Source organism: Solanum dulcamara, chromosome 3 (genome assembly GCF_947179165.1).
Source record: "Solanum dulcamara chromosome 3, daSolDulc1.2, whole genome shotgun sequence".
Classification (NCBI taxonomy): Eukaryota; Viridiplantae; Streptophyta; class Magnoliopsida; order Solanales; family Solanaceae; genus Solanum; species Solanum dulcamara.
In genome coordinates this window covers 22,659,970-22,687,230 of record NC_077239.1, presented here as the reverse complement: position 1 = coordinate 22,687,230, position 27,261 = coordinate 22,659,970, and the positions used below count along the sequence as shown (strand labels likewise).

The window sequence follows — 27,261 nt, the reverse complement described above, 5'->3', positions numbered from 1 at the left end:
TTAGAATCTTCGTTGGAGGTAAAATTTGATGTTTTAGAGCTGCCTCAAACATTTTTGGATTCAGATTTTTGTAAACTTTGGAAGATGATTTCTTGGTCATCTTAGATCCGAATTCAGTGATTCAAAGCTCTAAATTGTGTAGTTTTTTTGTAGAAATCTAGTCGTGAGATCAAAATCTTGATTAGGATCTTCGTGTGAGGAAACTTTTCTAATCTAGTTACTGCCTTTATCATTTTCGAGTTGGAATTTTAATGGATTTTGGAGGATTGTTTCTTGGTCATCTTAGCTTCATTTTTAATGATTCTTGGGTCTAAATTATGAGTTTTTTCAAAAGGGGCATCGTGGAGAGATTATTCTTTACCAGTTTCTGCAATTATTATCTTCCAAAACTTCTTTAAATCAAGAATTCAAAGGTGGGTTATGAGGTTTTCTTCCAAGTTAAAAAATTATATTTTTATTATTTGGAACTCGATTCTTGCTCGATTTTAATGGGTTTTTCAGCCACGAACTCTATTCAATGTGTAGAATTAATTTTCAAATAAAATTCTAGAGTTGACGCTTTTCAAAAATAATTAATTTTTAGACTATTTTACCCCTGGTTCCAAAACCTATCAATATGGGTGTCATTGGACTCCTTGTGATGTGTATGTTCCATTGTTGATAGTGGGCTATTATTTCGGGTGTTGAATTTAAGAGTTTCTTTTCTAATGGAGGTGTTCGAGTGCAGTTTCGACAATTGAGATAGGTTTAGCTATCCTTCTTTGAGACTGAGATAGGGTAATTAGTCATTCATATGTTATAGACTTTGGGATAGGGTTATAGTATGAGTTGAGAATATTATATATATATATTGATGCCCGTGTGGAGACTTTCCATGTAGTGGCTTATTTGTATTACATAGCCCGTGTGGGGGCCTTATTTGTTATCTTATTTGCTTTGAGAGCATGTGATTCATGATTTACTTGGGAGAGAGGCTTGAGGGTATTATTTGACTTGTAATGCCCACTTGAAGGGTTGAGTTAGGGTTTTTGAGGATGCCTGAGTATTGAAATATTGTTGAGAAAGTGGTGAACACTTAAATTGAAATATTTCCTTCCCATTTCCATTTATTGAGGGTGAGTATCATGTGTAGGTTAAGTTTTGAGAACTTTGAATCTTGTACTACACGTTGAGTTGAATATTGCTTCCATGACATATGTATTTTGATGCATTCATCCTCATTCATCATGTCATGAAACATGAGAAGTTGAGAAATATGGAAATTATTTTTGAGAAAAAAAATGAAACACCTTTAAACCTTTGTATCTTAAGTCCCTGACCGAGGCAGTTTTATAGTAGGGTAGTGGATGCATTGTGATCCCCTGACCACGAGGAGGTGGCAAGGATAATGAGATATTTTGATTGACGTATATGGTCTGTGAGACCCCATGGGTCCTGTTTGGTAGCACATCTCGGCAGGTGTATATGACAGGCTGTGCGACAGTCTTGATTCCACTATACCACCACAGCATTGTATCATCATATTGCATTGTATTGATATTTGTGCTACTTGAATTACTTGGTTAATTGTGATTATGAGCTATTATTATGGGTTTACTTTACTCGCGCCACTATATATATAAACCGGCGGCATCGATGCCGAAGTGGAACTTTTTTATATGCAGGTGGAAGCGTTTCTTAGTTTGTTTTATAGGTTTGATTAATTTCTTATACTCAGTTGATTAAAACATACTGAGTACATGTGAATTATACTCACCCCTACTTTTGTGTCCCTTTTTGATACAGATACTAGTCAGGGTACCTCACGTGGCAGCTGATATTCTAGCAGATTGTATATTCTCAGATTAGTGGTGAGGTTCCAGAATTCGGATCGTCACTAGTCTATCTTTATTTCTCAGTCTTTTGTATCATTCAGAGCCTTATGTTGTTTCTTCAGACTCAAACCTTGTATTAGATGTTTTTTATACTTATGACACCAGATTTTGAGATAATTTCTTTAGTTTTTTTTTCCATTTAAATTGTGGCATGACTTTCCCTTTGGGAGTCTCATATGAATTTTACTTTTAGGATTACACATCAAGTTGGGTTTTGAGGTGTGTAACATCATAACCTCAGTTTTTGGGTTGTGACACCATGAGAGGAGTTTTTGTTGAGGTGTCTTTGTGATAGTAAATACCTAGTATAGGTGTTTAATGAAAAGGAGGAGTAGTCATGAGATGATAGATCTAAGCTAGGCTTATGATTTTGAATAGAGAGCCCCAAGTTATTTAGAGGGATATGAATATAACTAGGCAATGAGATGTAATGAATGGGTAAATAGTACTTAGGGTATGAAAGGAAACGAGGTGATAAATTGTAATTAGACAGACAATGAGACGAGGATCAATTACTTGTCATGAGGTCTTAGTAGGAGAGTGTTTCTTAAATTCACCTAGTAGTTGTAAGTTGGTAAAGTATGTGAGAAGTGTGTGATGTGTGTGTTAGTATTAGACCCTAAGCTTGAATTTAAGATGAGTGGTATGAAGAAAGAGGGGATAGCATTATGAGTGTGATAGTGCTAGTTTTAATATTTGATTTAGTAGGCTTGACATGGCGTATGCGGGAGATTAAGATATTAACTTGCGAAGAGTGTGTGTTATGAATGGGGGGATATGACCCTTAGATGTAAATAGTAAATTGAGGCTAAGTCATTTGGTAAGAAGAGGCTTAAGATGTGTATGCAAGATAGTATAAAGTTATATGAGGCTCTAATTTTATGAGTTACTTAGAGTGACTAGTTAGTATCCTTTAGCTGCTAATGTGGAGAAGGCTGGATGTGAGTTTTTCTTCTTATTTAGTATTTATAAGAATTGGGTCAAAGAGAGTTGTATATAGATAATGATGAGTGTCCTATTATAGTTCAAGTTTCCATTAACTAAGTTAGGAATATGTGAACTAGAAGATGAGTGTTAGCAGGCTAAAAAGAAGAGGTTAGATCATAAGAGTTAGAGAAAGTGGACGTATATGCCAATAAGAGAAGCAAGTATAGAAATATGCTTAAAATAAAGAAGGAATCTAAGGGAAGTATCTTAGAATGAGGCCCCAGTAGCAGTTTGGTATCTTTGGGTATAGTATAACCAGAGAGTTTAAGTGTTCTTGTAAATAGTGATACTCTACCGTATGGAGCAATGTTCTTATCGCTAAGTGTAGAGAATTAGTCTGCAGACTCAAAGTAGTGACCTTCGAGCTAAGGAGGAGATCATGAGGCAATAGACCAAAGTGAATCTTGAATTTTAAAAAGTGATGAGTTGACCAGGATGAGACATCAATGTGTTTCCATCTCTTACATTCCTTATACTACGGTCGAGGTGATACCCTACTCCTAGCATGTGTATGAGAGCCATATCATGGCCCAGACCTATGTACTTCATGTTTATGCTCAGTTCCTAAAGTGAGAAGTGGTAACTTCCTTCAGCGATCTCGATCTTATTCCTTGAATCTACGAATTTCCATCCATATGTTATATGGGACATGATATATGCTTTCATGTTATAGAGTATGCTCAGTTTCATTAACCCATGATAGGCCTTAAAGGCTAGTGATATCATGTTACGTTATGAATATTCTCAGATCAGATTTCTTGAATAAATCGTGCTTATGATTTGTCGCTCTAAGCCATTCCAGTGATCCTTTCTTTTTAATCTTGATAGCGATATTGATGCTAGTAGATGAGAGGTGGCAGATGGGAGAGAATGCGTGATCCTTATTATGATAGTTGTGGTGTGCTTATTCCATTTAACGCTATAGACGTAGAGGAAGAGCGAGATGGGATCTTGTTGTGTAAAATAGATAGGTAAGAGTATTTTTGTGTACTTCTTGGTAGAAGTTAATGTAATTATCGATGTAGAGATGCTAATATTGGCATGAGAATTCTTAAGAGATGTTGACTTCAAAGAACCCATGAAGTGTTTAGAATGATAGGCTTGCATGTCCAGTGGTCATTATGTGAGTGATTGCAGTAGGCTATTGATGATTTCTTGTTGAGGGTTTCAAGTAAGTGTATTGGGATAGTTATAGAACTAGGATTGAATGTGGTATTGATGGCATGTGGATGAATGCACAATGCATTAGGTGCTTCTTGATTTGGACTCGAGGTTGGTTGAATGTAATGGAAAGGAGTAGTACTCTTGAGATGAGGTTCTCTATAGAGGTATAGAACATTAAGCTTGTGGTCTATATTAGCATAATTATACTATGTGTAGTACCCTATGACTTAACATTAGGCTTGAACATAATAAGAGCATGCAGTTAGACTTGGAGTCCTAGGCCGCCTTGGTGAAGGTAGTCATATGTATCCTTTTGGGAGTTATGAGTTGCAGTCGAGAAAGAGTTGTATGAAGAAAAGAAGAGTATTTAAGCTCGAAAGCTATTGGTCATGTCTCTTAATTCATAGTGTTCATACCCTTATATCAGGCTCATAAGCCTCTTTCCCGAAGTTATGAGAAATTTTGATGAAAACGTTGGATATTATAGCCCTCCTCTCATTTTTGCTTCAGCATCTATATTAAAGGTAATGTTCCTATTCCTATCTTTGAGATAGTACCTTCTTGAGATTGAGTAATTGAGTGAGCTATTCAAAAGCTTGAATCTTTGAGTTCTTGCATTGTATTCATGACTTCCAATGATGATATTGATGGTAATATTCCTTTTTCCTATCTTAGAATTGATGTTCATTCCGAGTTTAAGTATATGATGAGTATTCTTGAGTCCGAGTAATGATGGATTGATTGTTTAAGTGTTTGAGTATATGAGTTCTTGATTTGTGCTCGTCCTTGTGTAATTTCCTAGTTTGGTCGTCATTCGAGGAAGAATGATCCCACGGGGGAGATATTGTAATACCCCGCATTATTCTAGCTTAGACCAAGTTTGATAAGTATGGGGAAAGTTGGGGAAAATCTGAGAAAGGTGGTTGGAAAGAGGTCTACGACCCACCCAACTAATCGTAGAGTGTTCTACGAGCCGTAAAAAGGGCTCGTGGGACCCCTCCACACTTAACCAAATTTCAGTGGTCAAGGATCACTTCTACGACTCCACCTTACGACCCGTCATCCACTCTACGATCCGTTGGGTTGATCGTAGGGATAACTGACACATTTCAGTATCTACTAGAATATGCACTTATATCCTACGAGAGGTTCTACGACCCGTAAACTTTGTATGACCCACCATAGGGTCTGTAGACCCCAACCCTTCCCTCCTTCACTGAAGTCCACGAGGGACTTTGAAGATTCGTCAAAGGGCCTACGACCCGTAAAAGGTGGTCGTAGAGCAATGTGTGCATTTTCCAAAAAGTCTAATTTTTGGACCATAGCCTCTACGACTGTTCTTCTACGACTCATAGAAGAGTTTACGAGTCGTAGGACGACCGTAAACAGCCAGAGGTAGATTTTAATGAAGGGTAGTTTGGTCTTTTCCACCCTTCTCAAACAAAACTCCTGACGTTTTGAGGCTATTTTGAGTCCCTTATTAGTACCCTATACGCCTAAACTCTCATTATTACTTATAATACTTTGAGAGCAAGGATTGGGGAGAAAAAGAGAAGTTAGGGTTCAAGAGTTTCAAGCTAAAGATTCAAGTTTCGCTTTGATAATCTTCGTTTCAGGTATGTAATGCTAATCACAACGTTGGATTGAGTTCGTCCATGCACCCTACATCTAATTCTATCGATTATTGAGAATGATTTGAGTCTAACCTAGTTTCTTGAATTCAGAATTAGTTAATTCTTCTTCTATGAGTTTCATATAATTATGTATTGGGATTTTTTTTTCTATCTCTTAATTAATTGAAGTCGAGAAAGAGTTTTGACAAGATGTGAATGATTTTGAAAGAATATTTTACTTAAAGAACTTGATGATTTGAGCATGAACATTGATTTTAAATGAGTTTGAGTGTTCATATGAATTGAATTCTTAAGTCATTTATGATTTTATTGAGTGTCATGATTTGTGAACGTCTTAAATAAGCATGAGTCGAGCATGAGTTGAGTATGAGAAGTCTTTAAATGTTTAATTATTTTGAACTAGGTATTTTGAGTATAAATGATTGTTTTGATATGGAGTTTAAGGAGATATGAATGAGCTTGAAAGTATTTTTTTTAAAAGGAAAGAATTGATGATTGAGATGGGATTGAGTTGATTAGAGTCCAATGTGACTAAAAGAGATGACTTGCATAAATTAATTGATTTGACTTATGATCATATTGAGTCTTGGGAGGAGTATTGATAACCAAATTGGGTAAGAGTAAGCAACAACTCAAATTCCATAAACTACATAGCCAGCGTTGGATGGGGGTTTTCTCTTATGTTCCAAAAGAAGACTTGATTGATTGTGGATTCAATGATAGTAATTCGTCCCTTATCCTGAAAAAGTGTTGGACGGATATGGCAATGACATCACTTCATTGTAAATCACCGGCTCATAGGTGATGATTTTTGGTTAGAGAAACTCGTTAATAGTATATGATCGTTCATGCTATGATTGTTTTGATTGAGATTGTAGATGATTGAGTCGATTTGAAAAACGTTTCTAAATTCTAATTTGCATACCTATTAAGTTGAGTCCTTTGAGTATATTGTTGAGATGAGTTGAGTATTGTTGACCGATTTTCCTTTCAGATGTATTACGTACTCGTAGATTCCATATATTGACGTCATTTGGGTTGCATCATTTCATGATGTAGATACAAGTGTTAGAGATCCTCAACAGGCGTCCGGAGGCACTCTTGAGTTGTCATCTTTACTTTTGAGGTAGCCGCGAGCTTGTCTCGGCACCTTCTTGAAAGTTGATAGAAGCTTCTTAGACATAGATAGAGTCGATTGGAGTTGATGTCTTTTATGAGTCTGTTTTCTAAAACTATTTAGATGATATTCGATTGATTTGATATAGTCCTCTGAACTTATTCCTTTGCTAACTATTGATCATTAGCCTACTTGAGCGTCATTAATTCTTTTATCTGAGTCTTCCTCTGAATGAATGAATGTGATATTGGATCAAGTTATTCGCTTGGGGACCAGCATTGGTCTTCAAGTGCCGGCCAAGCCTAGGGTACCCTCTCGAGGTCTGACACCATACTCAGACGGTAATGAGTTGATGATAAATTGTACAAGAAAATTTTTTTCCACTTCCATTCCCAAAGACGTAAGTCTTGTTGCTATGTTTGTCATTTCAATAACAAGCTCATGCATAGTACATGAACCATCAAACTTCATAGTGGTCAAAGTACCCATTAGCGTCCCAATAAGAGACTTATCAGCAGTTTGAGAGGATTCTTCCACAAGTTTCAAAAATTCTTTTGCATTCTCAGTTTTGAGAAGAGTAGTCTTAATATTGCTCACAATATCATTCACATGAACATTAGGCCTAATCTATTAGACCGATCTAGTGCTTATAATAAGACCTTTCATCAACACTACTAGTTTAAGTAATAGCAGTTAGCTTCTCAGTGTAAAGTACAACATCCGAATCTAAAACTTCGAGATGGAATTTGATCTGTTCACACCAGTCTGAGAAGTTAAGACCATGAAAGGTCGTAACAGAGGCAGAGTGTGAGTGTAGAGGAAATGTTGCAAATAGAATATGCTCATTTGTTAATACTTTGAGTTATGAATTTAAACATGCTATCAAATTCATAAATGGTTTATAAATTCTTAAATGTATATTGATGTCCTCCTTTGGGCGAAACATTAAAATACAACTTTAGACATAATGATGCTTAAAATAATTTTTTGTTATTCGATAATTTTTAATATATTAGTTAATAACATTTATTATCTTTGGATAAATAAATCAAATTAACGATACATCTATATTATCTCCTTAATGTTAAATGGTTATATAAACAAACAATCAACCTTTGGGTGATTCATAAATGTCTTATATCCAAAAACTTCAATTTATCCATAAATGTTGTATCAGTTATAAGCATCAAAATAATGAATAATTAAATTTAAGTTTAATCATTATTTTGGAATTAATTCTTCAAAGATTAGACCACTTTGGTGATTAACTAATCTCACATATAATTCCAAATTGTTTAAGCAGTGTTATTTTCACATAATAAAAGCATTAAAACTTTTTGCATGCTTTCCGTGAGGAGGACTTAATTTTAAAGTGAGGCACAAAACTAACACATGTGACCATAAAACTAACATATAAAACATAATTTTTATAAATTATCTTGATGTTCATCAATATGGACAACAGGTAAATTAGTAAATTAATCATCTTATTTATGATCAAGTACAGTATAAAATGAAAAGTAACCAATTCATATGGAACGGAGAGAATAACATTTAATATATTTGCCCTTGCATAAATAACTGTGTTCATAATAATAAATGAAGTTTGGAATTCAACCTATTAAACTATATTTATACACAACATTTCAGAAACTTTTATGATGGTGTTTAATTGTTTACATACACAACAATATGTTCCCAACCTAGTCTGAATACCACCATTATCTCCTCAAGACACAGAATGCAATGAAGTTTGCTTCCTTGGTGATGGTTGCTCTTTATCTACTGCACGCTCGCAAGCGTGAAGAATAGCACATATGTCATTTTGTTCCAGAAACTGTTCAGCATTTACGAGAATCACTGGTGCGAATTCAAACACCAGTTTCTTGCACTGCCAAAACGCAACCACGTGTGGACGAAAAGGTGAGTGTGAGACAGTAAAAACATCAGAATAGATATCAAACAGGGTTGTGTTATATTGCTTGCTTATTCATCTATATAGTCAATTTCCAGAGTAGTCAATGCTTGTTATCAAGCATTTAAACAGGCTTTTAAGAATTTTCAACTGAATTTCATAAGATACCAGTGAATGGATACAGGAAATCAGTGGTGTATGCAAAGCTTTTCGCAAGTAGTGTCGATATTTAAAAATATCGAAAGAATCACTGAATCACATCACCCTGGAAAAATATACAATTCAATTATAATAATAATAGGACACAATTCAAAAAAAACACTACAACTCATGTCAATGAGTTTTCATTTTGTTAAAATGTATTCATAATATTGTCAATATACTAAAAAATAGTACGCTTTTCTGCACAAGACACCGGCAAGAGCTATAATTTAGTGGTACATCGACTAGAGCTTTGGCTTAGTTGGTAGATCAGTTCTTTCCATTGAGGTCAGGGTTCGACACTCAAGAACCCCTATTTTTTTTAACAACTGAAGCTCAAAACCTTAAAAAAACTTATAGAGGTTGGGGATCAACACCGCCTCTAGGATATGTCAACAAAGCGCAAGACCAGTGAACTAAGAATGAAACTTTCAGAGAATATCGTTTTATTTTTTGGTGTAGGTTTTTTTGTCATTGCTTTCATTATTTATACTCTATTTAGTTAAATTTCCAATGCCAAGGTGCATCTGCCGCTGCAGGGGTTGCAAAATCATTTCATAGACTCAAAATGTTCAAAAAGACATTAAGTATGAAATTATTCATTTCTACTGTGAATTCCAAAAAATTAATGCAAAGGAAATCTGGAAACTATCAAAACGCTTCCAGATTTAACTATGATCAAACAGTTACATTTCAGATGTTTCTAACCTTTTTAGCATAAGGTTTGATAGCTCCACATGCCTTCAAGAGCAGCTCAAGTATCTCTAACTGAAACGATGTCAAAAATAAAATGATTTGTAAGCAAACATATTCCAAGTGAGTATATTACCTCACACCTCCAATTACATTACATGTACATACAATTTAATTCTAAGATAATATACTGATATTATTTCAACACGGCAAGACACACAAAGAAATTAACCGTTCCTTTACCTAACACATCGTCCATGATATCATGTACGAGGACTAGCAGCTGCAAAGAAATCCTACATGGAGTTCTCATTTCACATATGCACAAGTTGAGCACAGATAAACTAAAGTTATTGAACAGAGATACAAGTGTTACACAGACATTCAGCTTTTACAAAATTTCTTGACATGATGATGGAGGATTGTAATGAACATTATTTGCAAGACATTGCAATGTGATGCAACTTTCCTATGCATTTTGTTAGTCCAGGCAACACGCATTTAGCTTACATATATAAGGTAATACATAATGTACCTGAGTGTCAGGATCTTTCAATTTCGATTCGGCCTCTGTAACTACTTGGTGGCATAAATCGCAGCTCTTTCCAGAAAGCACCTGAGAAATGATAACCACTTGTTCACAAAGGCCAAACTTTTGGCAAAAGTTTTCAGGTCTCATTTTGCTGATCTCTAAGAAGAAGATAGGAGCATAATAATCCACGAGTATGGCGCACTGCAACCAAAAAACCAAAGAGATCAACTCAGAACCTAGCTATGGAAACCATTAAAAGTCTCATATTATGTAATCCAGATTAAAAGTTTGACAGCACAACCCCAATGTGTACAGAGAAAGGAAGCTTATTATTTCTGATTGTGCATCCATAGTTCAATAAACAATAAAATGCCTGAATTGACTTATCCCTTTTATGAGCAGTGGAGATCAATCATTGAGGTGAAAACAATTAATCAAGAAATAAACAATTTCAAGGCAGATTACAAGTACCTCCTTGTAAAATAACATCTTTGAACAGGATTTATGAAGAAGGTCAATGATCTCTATTTGGGTCTTGTTATTAGCCATGTAATCAAGTGCCTTGGCAGTATATACTTCACACAATGTGCACAACTGTTCATTTCCATTGACTTCTTCCAGAGGTTGAACTTGTCTCAGTTCTTCTAGGTTATTTATTTGCAATGCTGGTACAATAGAGCCTAGATAAACATTTTTTTAAACATTAGCGTCTGACTGACACAATAATGAAGCTATACAAAATTACTAGTATATCAACCAGATCAAATCATCCTCTATAAAGCTTTTAGGTAAAAGAGTACATTAGGCTAGCAAGTAGGATTGACATAATCTACAAGAATGATGCAATGATTACTAGCTGGAAAAACTAGGAATCCATAGCCAAGTAGATAAGTACTAACAAAAGTAGCAGAAATTGCTTATAACCATTTGTGTGAAATGAGGCCCATTTTAAGCGATCAGCTACAACAAAATACTTGACCTTCCATATTTATATTCCAGCTGCCTATTTATCTTCACAAACCCACCAATATCTATGAGGCCTTATCCATGCCAATCAATTGATTGAGCAGAACCTAATATAATTCGCATTAACACACTTGTAAAGGTAAGATGTAATGCTCCAATCAACTATTGACATGAACATCTTTAGCGATTGTTTGATCCTTAGCCCCTTCCGAGTTGAAAGGAAAACGATATGAAATTCGTTTATTTGAAAAGATAGAAAGACTTCATGAGCAAGTGTACTAGAGGGAAGGGTCAATGGAAGATATGGTTCATTTGGTCAAGAAGGAAAAAGGTTTTTTGATTAGAGAAAGGTTGAAGTTATAGTACACAAGGCATGATAAAAGTTGTTATTAGACGAGCTTGGGAGGAGCTGTCAAGTCAGTACTTAATCCTGGACATATTTATTTTTTTAAAGTTTGGGACATTACAAAATGTTCAATGTACTTCACTTTTTTTTTTATGAATTTTCATATTCAATTAACTATGTGAATTTATAGTTTTTTTATGCTTTGTTTCATCAACGGTATAATTGTGCAAGTATTTTCTTCCACCACTAACAATAAGTCAAAGCAACATCCTAAAATCTCTGGACAGTCAAATTCCTTCACATAAAATAGGATAGAGGAAGTAAATACATAAACTGCAATCAGTGGTCTGGCAGAAAACCACAAACTTCCAATAAGGGACTAATGATGTAGTGGACAATCACGGAGGTTCTTGTTAATGAAAGGGAAACCAGACACCAACCGTAGTAGACACCAGATTTTGTAAGTCCGTAAATAAGGTTTATAGGATTTATTCATTTTCTTTCTCCATCAGCACACTAATACAACTGTCCCATGACTTCAAACACAGAGACTTTACAACCATACTACACCACTGTAGCCACTACTAAATTGGAAAAAGAGAAAGTACCCGAAAAATCTTCAGTTTCAGTAATAAGGAGGTTACGGACAGCTAATTCTCTAGCAGCACAATACCAGCTAGAACCAAGTATGAAAAGACACAGGCAGAGCCTCAAATCCATGCTGCCAGGAGAAAACAACCAGTCAGTCTAGATTGAGGAAATAGTAAATTGAAGCACGAAGAAAGTATTCTACCAATAGACATACTAATAGCAGTTGAATAATGACAATTGAGAGAACAGAAGGCTGTTCGTTTTCCTATACTGAATTAACAAAGTGCTTTGGTCCCACAAATGATATCCGTCAAGAACAATAAAAAGAAAATACAGAAATGAAGCATATGCTTTTCTGTAGAATTCCTTTAATGAAACAGGAATATAATCTCAGAATTATTCGTTTGATCATGACGAATACATTCAAAAAATCCCAAGAACTTTAGGTTGCACAAGACAATCAGATCAGCAATGTCTTTGCACTAATTACAGTGTTTTCTCATGATTCAGTATCAATATCATGCCTTTGGAACTTCAGCCAAACAAAGTGAACAAAAGCAAATCAGAGACGATCTTAATTCAGCTTTGATTGGCCTAATTCAAGCACATCACTAAACATAAAATTTCCAAGTCACTCTTGACTGCGATACACAAGGTTGGTAAGGAAACTAAGACTAGCCATATTATATGTGTCAAATCCGTCCTACTTTTTTGCTTCACGTCCAACAGTCCTTACTTTTGTTTTTATAACCATGGTGTTCAGGTCAAGCTTGGGGTGTATGCTCAAACTAATCCAAGCAGATTTGATAATAATAGTACCATGTTCTCCAATATAATTAAGATGCACCGAAACAAGAAAAGGTCGTCTTTTTCGTTTTTTTCTCTTTAACTTACAGAGTAGAACAGAACTAGACCAGATAAAACGACACAATTTTGCATTTGCGAATCAAACAGTGACAAAACTATTCTAAGCACAAAAATACAAAATAGATATAAAAAAAAATTGTAACTACCATTCCGGCCTCCAATTAGGTCACGTCCAAGTAAGCTTTAAAAAGCTAGAACAAACCATCCTTGTTACCCTTCAACTTATGTTTCAGACTGAGAGTGGACCAGCTAAAAAGACCCCCCTTAATTTCATAGGTGTTGAGGCTAACTTCGACTAATCCGCTGAGCGATCTGTCCAGCATACTTGCCAAGGCAAGAGTGGACGAAGGTTGTTACTTCCATCCTTTGGGATCTAAGACGAATCCAATTGTACGTATATCGCATGAATGAAAGAAAAACTAAAGGCACAAAATAGATAACTTACAATACGACCATGCTGATTTCTAATATACCCTGAACGCTAATAAAAAAAAAAGAACAAGTCTATCTTTTACACTCCCTGAAAGGTATAGTCTCTAATTTGGAAGAACACCACACCCGAGTATACAAGGCAATTCTCATAAATTGAACCAAAGCCAGAAAAATAAGTAGTCAAAAGTTTTGTTGATAACTAGTTAGAGCGAAAGAGAGATGAAAGTAGAAGAAAGAAGGAAGGTTGCACAGAAAGAGGAATAATAGAAGATGAACGAGAACTGGAGGACTATAGAAGAATGTTTACCTGAAAAGATGGAAGAGTTTTGGAATGAGTAACACAGAGAAAAAAAAAAGAGGCAAATGATAAGCTATTCCTTCAAGCGATGTCAATGCCTCCTTTTCTATAGGAATTTTAATTATTAGGAGTAATTGTTCTGTCTTCTACTGCTTTATTTACTACGTGGACATCGTTTCCTACCCTCACGATGACTATACAACGTAACCTACCTTTTCTTTATTAGACTCTCCCTTCAAGATGAACATTTTATTAAAAATATTTATTTTATATTATTTAATTATTTATTAAATTAAAATATAATTAATTAATTTTTTATCTCATAATTTATATAACTTTATGAATATAAATAATTTTTTAATATTAACTATTTTTATACTTTATATATATTATATTGATATAAATAAAGAATAAAATAATAAAATTTTTTAATATATTAATAATTTATTAATTATCGTATAAAATTTGAAGTGCTCATCTTAATCTTAAAAGATGAAGAAGGGAGTAGTATTTTCTTAACAACAACGTATAATGGAAAGAAAGAAAGAAACAGAATTCGAATAATAATATTACTAGAAAGTTTATTCACATATATATGTTTCTTAAAGTTATACATATGGTGTTACTTCCCATAGGTCAGTTCGAATTGCAGCATCACTAGTACTGGTAAGTAGGCGTTTGGATATTAATTCCGTTGGAACTTGGAAAAAAAAAATAGTAGTAATTATTAAAATTGAAGTGCAAAATAAAAGTTATATTTCAACATACACTTCATTTGTAAAAAAAAAGTATGAAAAAAAAATATTTAACTTGATAAATTTATCTTCAAATATTAGACAAAATATTATTTTAAAATACTATAATCAAACAATACTTTCAGAAATGCTCTTTTTAAAGAAAAAAAGAAGAAGAAAAATTCATGTCCCAAACGGGTCAAATCATTCTTAACACTTTCTTTTACTTCAGTACAAGTTTTCCTCAATAATATGTCTTCCCCTATTATTACAATAGCTATTCAAAAATGTCTAACATTTTGCGTCTCCTTTCGATACTTATCCCCGATAATGGTTCTTTATTTTAATGTCTAATTATTAATTCAATAGAGATCTTTTTTTTTGTATCCTACTCTCTCTTCTTTTTTTTTTGGTGCATTGTGTCCTACTCTTACCTAATCAAACAGAATAATGAAGGAATATTGCACGCAAGTGGGTTATCCAAATAATAAACAAATGGGTTTGGGCGACAAGTCAGGGCAGCCAAGATTTTTAAATCAAAAAGATTCTTTTAAGGAAAATTTATTAAAACAGCGACATTTTAGTATTAAATAAGATTTTATAGTTATAATTTGCTTAATTATGAATAAAGCAAAATGTTAGGGGATGAGGGAGGAGAGATGCGAGTGAGATCTGTGAGAGAGAGGAAAGAGTGTGTTTTGTCGTTGATTTTGGAGGAAAAGAATACAAAAAGAAACTGATTTGTATCAAAATAAATACATATTAAGAAAAGAGAGGGGAACGAGATCGAGAGAGGGAGGAGAGAAGCGAGCGAGATCGATAGAGGGAGGAGAGAGGAGTGTATTTTGTATTTATTTTGCATTGAATTATGTATTTATTTTGTATCAATTGTATTCGAAAAACAACGAATACAATTGTATTCATCCTCTCTTTGATTGAATACAAATACATTTGACATGGAGGATGGATGCATATTGTATTCGTATGAATACAAATACAATTGATACAAAAATACAAAATATAGTTTTTCGAATACAATTGAAATAAAATACAAAACTCTCACCTATATTTATTGAATACAATTGATACATAATAAATTTGAATATATTTTTTCATAATGGAAGGAGAGAGAGAGAGAGAGAGAGAGAGAAAGAAAGGGCGAGAGAGGACAGACAAGAGAGAGGACGAGAGAGATAAGAGGGCAGGAAAGAAGAGAGGGCAAGAAAGAGAGGGGACAGAGAGAGAGTGCGAGAGAGGAGAGGGCAAGAGAGAGGAAGAAGAGGTAAGGGAGAGAAGGGAAGTATTTGTTATAATAACAATATATTGCTCTTTTGGATAATATTTTGAAACTATAGCTATTTTTCATAAATAAGTTGCTAATTTTGAATAGTTTGATAATTTTTTCTTCTTTTTAAGATGAGTTAAAACTTGAATGAGTTGAGATTGACCCAATACAAATTATCTTGATTCTAACCCATAAAATTTTGGGCAATTGGGTGGGTTACCTTTATTTAGGTTCATTTTGACACTTCTAAATAATAGTCATCTTAGGTACGAAAAATGGTCAAAATATACCCCTATACTATTATAAATAGTTTATATATATCACTCGTTATACTTTTGGTCTAAATTTATCCCTTCCGTGATATTTTTGATTCAAATATACCCCTACTATTATAACTTGACATAATTTTACCCTTAATTTTGATGGAGGGACACATGTCAAGCTCAGAATCATAATTTTACCCTTAATTTTGATGGAGGGACACGTGTCAAGCTCAGAATTCAATTTCAACTATCGAGTTTTTATTTTTTAAAAAAATTAACTCGACTCGACTCAACGAATTTTCTTTTCTTTTAATCATTTTTTCTCTTAAAGTCCAAATATGAGTTTTTGTAATGTCCCAATTCTTGATAAATTATTTTTTCATGTGAAATGATCATTTTGCCGTTCTCCTTATCATTTTCATACATTGTTTATGTTGTGAGGATGGATGACATGGTTCCCGATGCGATCAGACGTGATTTTAGTGATTTGGGACATTGAGCGGAGTTTTTATTGAGATAGTTGACCTTGGTCAACATATTGATATTCAAGCGTCGGATGGAAATTCTATCAGTTCTGTTACATCCATAATGTCGAGTTTGGTCTAGGTGAGTGTTAACTTAAAGCTCGGGACCTTAGAATTTGTTTTGAAAATTTAGGCTAAAAGTTGAGTTTTAGTTCTAAAAGGGGTACGAGAAGGTATTTTTGTCATAAAATTATTTTTCAGATATCCGATGATTCCATTAATTTTGAAACATGTTTTATAATTAATTTGCACTATTGCATCGTGTTTATAGGGTTCTAGATGGGTCCCGAAGGTTAAAAAGATATTTTGAAGGTTGTTGGTGCATACCTTTAGCGAAGAAAAAATAGACTTTTTGCGACGGAAAATGGGTTTTTGCAATGAAATCACTGTGTTAAAAATCTGTAGGAACCCATTTCGTATTTTTGAGATTTTTGGAGCTAGAAAGGTCTGTTTGAGGTGGTTTTTAATGCGTTTTTCTCTTATAATTATTGGGTACGTAGTTCTAACTTTATTTTACTCATTTTCCAAGAATATCACTTTCATATTTAATGATTTCTATTCATAAAGTGTAGATTTTAAATTCCAAAAGTAGAGAAAACAAAAATTGTTGATTTGAAGGCCGATTTAGAATGTATTTTCATTGATTTTTGCGATTTAAGGTCCTTGTACTGTGGGTAAACTGATTTTGACAAAGGTTTTCAAAATTTCTCATTTTAAATCGCGTTGCAAATGTGGGCTTTAGGGTTTCTTCTTCAAGTTGGAAAATTAGTAATTTTTTGATCTGGAGCTCGATCCATTTTAATGGGTTTTTCAACCACAAACTCCTTTTTACTTGTAGAACATGATTTTCAAATAAAATTATGATTTTTTCTTACTTGATTTCGGAGAGATTTTTGGATGATTTTGACCCCGATTCTATAACCTTGCAATATGGGTATCGTTAGACTCCTTCTGATGAACTTTATCCATTCTTGATAGTTGGTAATCGTTTCAGAATTGATGTTTGTTAGTAGAGCTCCGGTTAGAGTTTTTGAGTGAAGTTTCAGCCTTCGAGGCAGGTTTGGTTATCCTTCTTTGATACTGGGATTGAGTAATTAATCATTCATATGTTATAGAATTTGGGATAGGGTCGTAATGTGAATTGGGATTGTTGATTATATTGTGTTGCCCATGTGGGCTTGATTATTATTGTGTTTCCTATATGGGGGCCTTATTTGCTATTATATTTGCTTTAAAAGCATGTGATACATGATTTGTCTGTGAGAGAGGCTTGTAACACTATTTGACTTATAATGCATCGCATCAGGGGTTGAGTTGGGGGTTTTGATCACACTTGAGTAATGAAATGCTTTCAAAAAGGGTGAACACTTATTTCAATATATTTTCTTCCCATTACTATCTATTGAGGGTGTATATCATGTTTATGTTGAGTTTTTGAGAACTTTGAACTTTATATTACATGTTGAGTTAAATATTGCCTTCATGCCTTGTGTGTAGTGATACATTTATCCTCATCATCATATCATTGATCTTCAAAAATTGAGAAATGTGAAAATTATTTTTGAGAAAGAAAATGTGACATCTTTTTATATTCTTGACCACGAGCTAGGTGTAAGAAGTGGACTCAAGGTTAATGTAGTGTTTGAGGAGGGACGAAAGTTACTAAAATCTAAATGTACCACATGACCTGCCCCCGAGCCTACATTACAAGTCGAAAAAGTCCTATAGTGATCGTAATTCAACAGTCTAAGAGTCTAAGTATTGAAAATAAGGGAAAGCCTATGGTATTGTGCATGAGAGTCTGAATTTCTTTCGTGAGCGTGAGTGTTTTCCACGTCCCTGAGTTTAAAGAAATATTTGCAAAAGATGAGTTAAAGAGGGACTTCTTTTCAGTGAGGGCACAAGTGACATCGTATAAATAGCCATGAAAAATGGTGAATGTTATTTTTGGCATGTTAATCTGACTATTTGTGTTGAAATGTCTAGCATTGATCCACATAAGTTAGTTTGATTTGAAATAATGGTTGCAACGGTATCATGGATAGAAATTGGATTGGGTCGGGAGTTAATAGCCTATGATTGCTATACATTCTTAATCTTGTTTTGTATTGTATCATTGTAGTATGGTAGTGTCGCTTGAGGACAAACAACCATTTTAAGTTGAGGGTGTTAATGTACCGTGGATTTATGGTACTTTTAATGCTTTAAACTTAAGAATATGCATGTTTTTTTTAGTATTTGTTAGCATATTTGATGTTAGTTATGCTTCTTTTGCAGAAAACTAAGTCGGAGAATTGGTTGAGGAATCACATCACTGAAGGAAGGGATGTTTTGTATTTACGAGCTCATCCTACGACTCGTCTTTATTTATACGGGTCATATGTATCAATTGTCAAAGACACATGAGAAAAATAAAGTTGAACTGAAGATTGCGAGTGAAGTAAACAACTCATTTTCAGCCTTACAGGTCATCATGTGAAGTCGTCAAAGAGAAATAAAAGATTGAGGGCAAAGTAAAGAAGACGAGTTAGCTCTACGGCTCGTTCATATTTCTATGAGTCATAGAACACACTCGTAGCTTGAAGTTACTGATGATGAAGTCTACGACTCCAGTTGACGAGTCGACCTCAGAATTACGAGTCAAAGAAAGCGGTCGTAAAGAAGAAGAGCTCCTCAGTGCAAGATGAAGACTTACAAGCTGGGTCTACGACTCGTCATAGTTGGTACAATCCGTAGAAATGAGTCATAGACCTGAACCGACTTAAAATTTTCTATGTTCTCCAAATTCATAATTACTTAGGATTTTTTGTCTATAAATATACTTCTTAGATTTAGTTTAGTTTATGCGCGTTGTTGGGTTTGAGAATTAAGCTTGAACTACTTTTGGACTTTTATTCTGGAATTCCGATTTTTGTTATCAATATTTTAGGTTTGGATTTATTGAAGATTTTGGATTCTCGAAGTTACTTTGTACGTTCATGATTGCTATTAACATAAATATTATTGATTGTGATCACGTAGTTATGATTAGCTAATTCCACAACTAGGGTTTTGGTAACCATGAGAAATTAACTACTTAGAACTTAGTAAAAAGTAAGTCTTAAAAAGTGTGCATGCATGTATTATTTTTTTCTTAGTTTTGATTGCTTTTTAACGGTGGCCAACGTTAGAACTCACCTTATCCTTACATGACAGATCAAGGAGGTAATGGATGGGAAAAGGGATTAAACAACGAGATTTGGGGCTAATCATCTTCATCTAATTAGCTTGAACGAATCAAGAAATAGCTAAATTTGGGATCATTGATAAGGATTAGCAAAGAATACATTCGTAGACGGATCAAGTTGCGTAGTGAAATTTGCTTATTTGCCGGATCAAGGAGTTAGGTGAAATTTACTTACCAATTTAAAATGTAACACACTATGAAATAATTACTACTAAAAAGTCTACTTAGTTAAGGATTCATGGGGAACACATAAAACCCTAGTTTCACTTCATGATTTAAACCACATTAAATTGTACTTTTGTTCATTGATGCTTGTTATTTGATTTGCTCATTAGTTTATAGAAATCCCCCCTTTTTTATGGAAATAAATTGATTACTATATTCCTCGTGGGATAGACCCTAACCTTTGTTAGATTCTATATTTGATCAATGATCACTTTATATTTCTTTAGGGAGGTGTAATTTGAGAATATTAGTGCTCCTGCCATGGGTCAGGTAGGTCTAGAGTGAAGCTGACCCTCACTAGGATGATCCTTACCTCGGAGCCGGGTGCTACCTCTGCTGCGCTGATGGCGAAATCTCCTATTTCCACCTCTGTAAGTCTTTATACATGCATGCTCCATAGACCTAACATAACTGACTACCTGGGGAAAAGTAGACCCCACTGCTATCAAGTGATGTGATGCTAGGCGGAGCAGCAAAATCAATCCTTCAATAAATCGCTGAGTCATGTCTCACTGCATAGGAAACATTATAGAAGCCTACCTTGTCCAATCTATGAACTCCATCACATAGAAAGAGACTGACGAAGAACCCTGCTAAGGACCTACAAGTCAATCTCTTGGGTGATAACCGCTCGATGCACCCCAAACCATACCTGCTTGTGGTTCATGCTTATCGAGATGTTGAATCTCTAATGCTGGATCCAAAGGAGCCGAGATGGTCATAGATACTGTCGAAGAGTGGGTAGTATGTGCTGAAGCTCCAGCCACATCCATCGAAAAGCTCGTGTTGTCCATCTAAGGAGAAATGAATTCCAAGAAAGTATTTAGAGATTGATCAAAGAAATTTCACATGATCAGGAATCAAGAATGAAGTTTCCCTAAAATACCTTATAGCATCCAAAAGATAGGATACAGACGTCTCCACACCGATCTGTAGGACTCTATTAGGCACTTGCTGTCACGACCTGATCTAGGGCCTTGTCGTAACATGGCGATCAAAACCTCGAAGGGCTCTAACCAAGCCTCTTGTTCATATCCTAACCATACACAAGGTAAAGTAAAAGTGGAAACATCATAACAGGGTCTAAGCCATGAATAGAAGATGAAGAATGTCACATGACAATATAGACTCGAATAATTTGTCCAACTAGATGCCTATACTTATGAACATGGGTGGGCTCTAAGATATGTACCTAGCTCACCCTCAAAATAAAATGTAACAAAAGTCTTTAGAAATAACAGCCAACTCGATAACTAGTCCCCGATGGATAAGGTCTCACACATACACCGCCGGATAAGAAAGCTTAACTAGCCACATGGATGAATATGTTCTTCAACCTCAACCCCTACATTATGAGACAATGTAAGCAAAAAAATATGCATTAATACATTGGATTATACTAAGTATGAGGGCATGACATGCAACATGAATCATAAAAGGCAATGACCAAGATTATATATGATAAAAAGGTTAAGTAAAGTCATGAAGAATATTGTAATGATCAAAGCACTCAAAGGACATAGTTAAAGATCATAAAGTAGCATAATAGTCGTTAAACATATATGTGATAGGAACCATAACCAACATTAAGACCATACAAGATATAACATGGAATCTCGTTGTCTCCTCATACAACGAAGAAAATGGGAAGCTACTTGCCAAGGTAGACTGTACCCCGCTAGACAGGTCATGCATACGCTATATGTAGATCCAATAGCTAGGCCATAAAGGCAACCTACAGTGGCACGTAGTTTAAGAGATATGAGCTTGCAACTAAGACTTTTGGTAGGGCCCTCACCTCAAGTCCACTCGTTGCTAAGTCAAATCCCACGAAATACATACATAGCATGATAATCATAGTTAATATATTATAGACATGATCATAGGTTTGAAACTCATAGAGTAGCTCATTTCATAACGTAAGTGCACTATGGGTATTGTCCTTCCATATTACAAATCATACATACATAATTCAAAATATTAGGCCTTACGTCACCACATAGGGCCCTAATTCACCCTTTTCCTTAATTTGTATGAAGAAAGCATACTTTGAAACATACTTAAAATCATACTTGAATAGTCATGCTTGAAACTAAGTTCATGTACTGGAGGAGTAATTCATGCTTGGTTGAGAGATTTAAATCATAAATGAAATATAATTCATTCACTTGGAAGAATAGTTTATGAGAGGTAAGTATCAACAAAACAAAACAAAAGAATTTTATCACATATGTTGCATTTGTGAATGCGTTTTATATAAAACTGGGCGATGGTGCTATGGTGGCGCATCGCGCTAGGGGGAAAACTACAGAGGCACATTCCCAATGCGATAGTGGAGCCACCCCAGTGTTTTCCAAGCAAATCCCCAGACTTTTTATCATTTTTCATGAGTTTTCATCCTCTATAATGAGATTCGAAATTCTAATTAATAATATAATGAATATTTATGAAGAATCTACCAATCCCAACAATTATCAATCAATTTATACCAAAAATAGATTTGAATTCACAAAATACATCATAGTTCATGTAATTGAAGTTGAAATTAAGAAGACTGAAATCTTTAATTGATACTCATGGAAGAAAATCTCCCTTAACCAATGGATTCACCAAGACTAATTATTCATCTTATTATGTCATACTCTACCTTTGTCACATCCGGATATTACAATATCTCCCCCTTGAGAATATTCATCCTCAAATGAGATTTGACTAATTAGGAAGGACATGTAAAAAGAACTAGCAACCCAACATGAATGCAACAATGCCACTTCTAACTATATATATAAAAAATAAATAATCATTTTCATGGAATGCAGGTATATGTCATGACACGAAGGAGTAAAAACGTAGGAGTTCTTAGAGGATTTGAGTATAAATATCTAAGTACCTTAGAATGGATTGGAAGGAAAGAGGTAAGGATATCGTTTCCTCATGTCCGCTTCCGCTTCCCACATAGCGCTTTCGTATCACGACCCAACCTAGGGCCTAGTCGTAACACAACGATCAAAATTTTGAAGGCTCCAACCAAGCCTCGTGTACATATCATAAGCATACATAAGGTAAAGTAAAAACGGAAACATCATAAGAGAGTTTAAACCATGAATAGAAATTGAAGAATATCACATGACAACATAGACTTGAAACATTTGTCCAACTAGATGCCTCTACTCATGATCATGGGCGGGGACTAAGACCTATCCCTAGCTCACCCTCAATATGAAACATAATAAAAGTCTTTGAAAATAATAGCCAACTCAATGACTAGTCCTCGATAAATGAGGACTCACCACAAATACCGCCAGATAGGAAAGCTTAACTAGCCACATGGACGAATATTATCTTCAACCTTAACCCCTACATTATGAGACAATGTAGGCAAAATATGCATTAGTATATTGGAATGTACTAAGTATGTAGGCAATGCAATGCATAGAAAACTATGTTTGTACAAATGACCATTTTAAATAGCATGATAGGAGTAGTCAAAAATCATAAGTAGTCTTTAAGAAGGATCAATGCATAACAAACCATAAGAGTATCATATAAATTAAAATATAGGATTAGTCATTTAAAATATAAAAAGACCATACATGTGTTGGATTGGAACCATAACCGACAATAAGACCATATGAGTTATAACATGGAATCCCGTTGTCTCCCCATACAACAAAGGAAAAGGAGAATCTACTTGCCAAGGTAGACTCCTACTTGCCTAAGTGGATCCACTAAGCGGTTATGTGAACCGAGTACTCACCCCTAGTTCTTAGACTCGGGTACTCACTTCCAAGCCTTAATATTTTGGGTACTCACCTATTAGAGATTTGAGTATTCACCTCTAATCCCTTTATACCTATAGTGGCACGTAGTTATGTGATAATAGACTTTATATAAAGACCTCATATTTCAAGTCCCCACCTCAAGTCCATATTCTGTGCTAAGTCAAATCCCATGGAATATATACATAGCATAGAAATCATAATGACATATATCATAGTCATGATCATAGGTTTGAAAATCATAGAGTATCTCATTTTCATAACATAAGTGCAATACGGGTATTGTCCTTTCACATTACAAATCATACATACATAGTTCATATCATTAGGACTTAGGGCACCATATTGGGCTCTAAGTCACCCTTTCCATAATTTGCATGAAAATCATCATTCGAAACATACTTACAGGCCGTGATCATAATTGAAATACATAATCATAATTCATACTTGAAAATTCATGATCATAGCTTATACTTGAAATTAGGGTAAGATATGAATGCATGATCAATTGACTTGAAAGTCATGAAATTGACTTAAAAACATGCATGATCACAAACTTTCTTTCATCCCATACATAATTCATGTAGATAATATCCTTTGGAAGTATAATTAAAAATACTCATAATTTACATCATGAACTCTAAAGATCAATATAGGAAAATTCATGGAAAACTCTTTAATTAAATGCAATAACCATCAATTTATATCAAAATAGACTCATAATCATAATTTGAATCATAATTCATGTAATTGAAATAGAAATCATAAAATCTATAAAATATCATACTTTAATTTGATAGAAAACTTGAGAAAATGATTGGGCTTCATTGATGAAAGAATCCATGAATCAATACTCACATACCTTAACTGACAAAACCAAATAATTTGGAAGAACTCGAGAGTTTTGATGGAGAGTTTGAGTGAATTTACTTGAAGTCTTCAATGTAGTCCTTGAGAGTCTTTTGTAGAGAGAAAAATAGTTGAGTAAGTGAATTGTAGAAGAATAAATAGAATTAGAGGTTTAGGTCAATTTATAGAGTTGAATTTGGTCCTAAAAACGTCTAGGTTCATTAACTAACAATTTGGGGAAAAGAATATAGTGCCCTTACTAAAAACTAAATTCTCCAGAAAACCATAGCCAGGTCCGCGACGCAGAGGCGATCAAGTCCACGATGCGGACTTGCCACTTACTTTAATGTTTTGCGCAGTTTTTTTGAAAAATTTATCTTTTGATATAAGGGTCCTAAAAATCCATCGAGACTATTTTCCATAGGTTTTGACCCCCTGATCAATATTCCGAAATCGAATTTTTCAAAAAGATTAAAGATAATGAATTACATGAGCGAACTATTTTCAACGCATTCTTAAGGCACTTGTGAGCATTTTGAGGATTGTTATAATATCTCCCCCTTGGGAATATTCGTCATCGAATGAGATTCAACTAATATAAGAAGGACATGAAAAAAAAGGACTTAGAAACCTAACATGGACATGAGAACACTTTAAAAAATGCATCAAACATGTAAACTTCATACTTAACATAAGACATAGTCCTTGAGAAAAATTATTTTTATGAATCATGCATGTATACAAATGACATATGAAATTGAAACGTAGGAGTTTAATCGATTTGATCATGAACAACTTAGTACCCTTTAGGCTTGAGTGAAAGGAAAGAGATACGGATAACGCTTCATCATGTCCAATTCTGCTTCCCACATAGTACTCTCTACTTGTTGATTCCTCCATAATACTTTGACAGACATAATATCTTTATTTCTTAACCTCTTCACTTGCCGGCCTAAAATCTCAATCGAGACCTCATACATCAAATTCTCTTCAATACTCATATTCTCTATTGGCACAATAGAATTTGGATCACCCACGAACTTCCTCACTATTGACACATGAAATACCGGATGAACCAAAGCCAACTCAAATGGCAAGTCTAACTCATATTCCATTTTGTCAATATACCTTAGGATCCTACACTTCTATAGGAAAATTTATCCCAAAAGCACTACTCCTCACCGCCATATTTTATCAAACCTTGAGACTTAACCAAGAAGCTCCTAATGCACCACACACTCACCCGCATGCCATCCACATTCAAGCTTAGTTCTATAATTATTCTAATATACTCACTTGGAGTCATTATCAATTAAGAATTTTCATGTCTATATTAGCCTCTCTACATCTACATTTGCATTAACTCCTACTAACAGACATACCAATATACTCTTACCTATATATTGTTCATAACAAGATCCATCTAGCTCTTCCTCCATATATATAACCTTAAATAGGGTAAGCATGCCATAATTTATCAAAGTACAGAATGGCCACTTTTTCTCTATCTATCATGACCCCAAACTAGAGCTTTAAGAGAAGAATTGAAGCTAACCTTAAATAATGAATCATGACCCTTCCATTGTAGAATAGACTCATTTGGGAATTGAAACTTGAATCAATGAGTTCTACAATCTATAGAAGCATAAGATGTATGCAACTAATCCATACCAATTGTCACTTTTTCAAAAAGGGAATTCACACTTACCGGATGAAGCACCATGCTAAGTTTGGGGACCCATAGAGGGATAGGGCGGAGATCGCCGATGACTATCATTATCATTCTTAGCTACCCATAAAAAATGGCTCAACTTATGATCCTTCGTACCACAACCAAAACATACATCTAAACTGACTAAACAATGTCTCGGATGGTACCTTCCACACTTTTGGCATGTGAGAAAAGCTTGACCACTATAATTGTCACCTTGATATCTAGGTTTAAGAACCCTATCGTTGTGATACTTAGGCACTAATGTGTTATCAAAAGATGATCCATTCTCAATCCAGGCCTTCTTAGTCATCCAAGGAGCCTTCTTAAGCTTTTCCTCTTTAATATGCTCAGCATGAGTCATGAGTCTAGAGATATTCATTTTCTTTATTAACAGTGCCATCTTACATTCTTTAACAACCAAATTTGAAACCCCTGATATAAACTTACTCATTCGGGCTCCAGGGTCGGACACCAAAGTCGGAGCATGCTTGGACAACTTTATGAAGTTGAGGGCATACTCTCTTACACTCATACTCCCTTGCTTCAAGTTGATAAATTCCATCACCTTCGCCTCCCTTAATTCTAAGGGAAAGAAACGATCAAGAAATGCATCCTTAAAACTTTCCCAATCTATAGGACCCTCATTCACTCTTTTGACCTTCCATTGGTTGTACCACACTTGAGTGACACCCTTGAGTTGGTAGGCTGCCAACTCCACTTTTTCTTCCGAAGTCCCTTCCATAATACTCACTATCTTGTAGACCTCATCAATAAACTCTTAAGGATCCTCATCAAATTTTGAGCCATGAAACTCCGGAGTATTCATTCGTGCAAAGTCCCTTACTCTTGAGGCCGGATTAGGAATATTAGGTGGAGCTGCAACCCTTTGGTTGGTCACCACTTGGGCTAGCATAGTAATGGCAGTTTGAAACTCTGCATTAGTCACTTGGTCTGGTAGAGGACCATTATATAGAGGAGCCATGGGAGCTTGGGCTTCACTAGCATTATTTTCCCTTGGCAATGGTGGTCTTCTTGGATCCATTTT

At 34.8% G+C, this 27,261-nt stretch overlaps 1 protein-coding gene across 2 annotated transcripts; it reads right to left on the bottom strand.

The window, feature by feature from the left end:
* Positions 1 to 8,324: 8,324 nt before the first annotated feature.
* Positions 8,325 to 13,719, bottom strand: LOC129882473 (uncharacterized). Of its 2 annotated transcripts, none has more exons than XM_055956770.1 (6): positions 13,627 to 13,719; positions 12,038 to 12,150; positions 10,589 to 10,797; positions 10,121 to 10,318; positions 9,601 to 9,660; positions 8,325 to 8,667 (listed from the first exon to the last, which is right to left on the bottom strand). In XM_055956770.1, exons 2-6 carry the CDS (start codon positions 12,147 to 12,149, stop codon positions 8,506 to 8,508), a joined length of 741 nt encoding a protein of 246 aa, XP_055812745.1. In that variant the 5' UTR covers position 12,150; positions 13,627 to 13,719; the 3' UTR covers positions 8,325 to 8,505. The 2 variants fall into 2 exon arrangements, with proteins under 2 accessions (XP_055812745.1, XP_055812747.1); XM_055956772.1 differs by lacking the exon at positions 13,627 to 13,719 and adding an exon at positions 13,034 to 13,523.
* Positions 13,720 to 27,261: the final 13,542 nt, after the last annotated feature.

Coding starts and splice junctions, on each gene's coding strand:
- LOC129882473 (XM_055956770.1), bottom strand. CDS start 12,149: ATGGATTTGAGGCTCTGCCTGTGTCTTTTCATACTTGGTTCTAGCTGG. Junction 10,798..12,037: donor TGAAACTGAAGATTTTTCGG/GTACTTTCTCTT, acceptor ATGTTTATCTAG/GCTCTATTGTACCAGCATTG. Junction 10,319..10,588: donor AGATGTTATTTTACAAGGAG/GTACTTGTAATC, acceptor TTTTGGTTGCAG/TGCGCCATACTCGTGGATTA.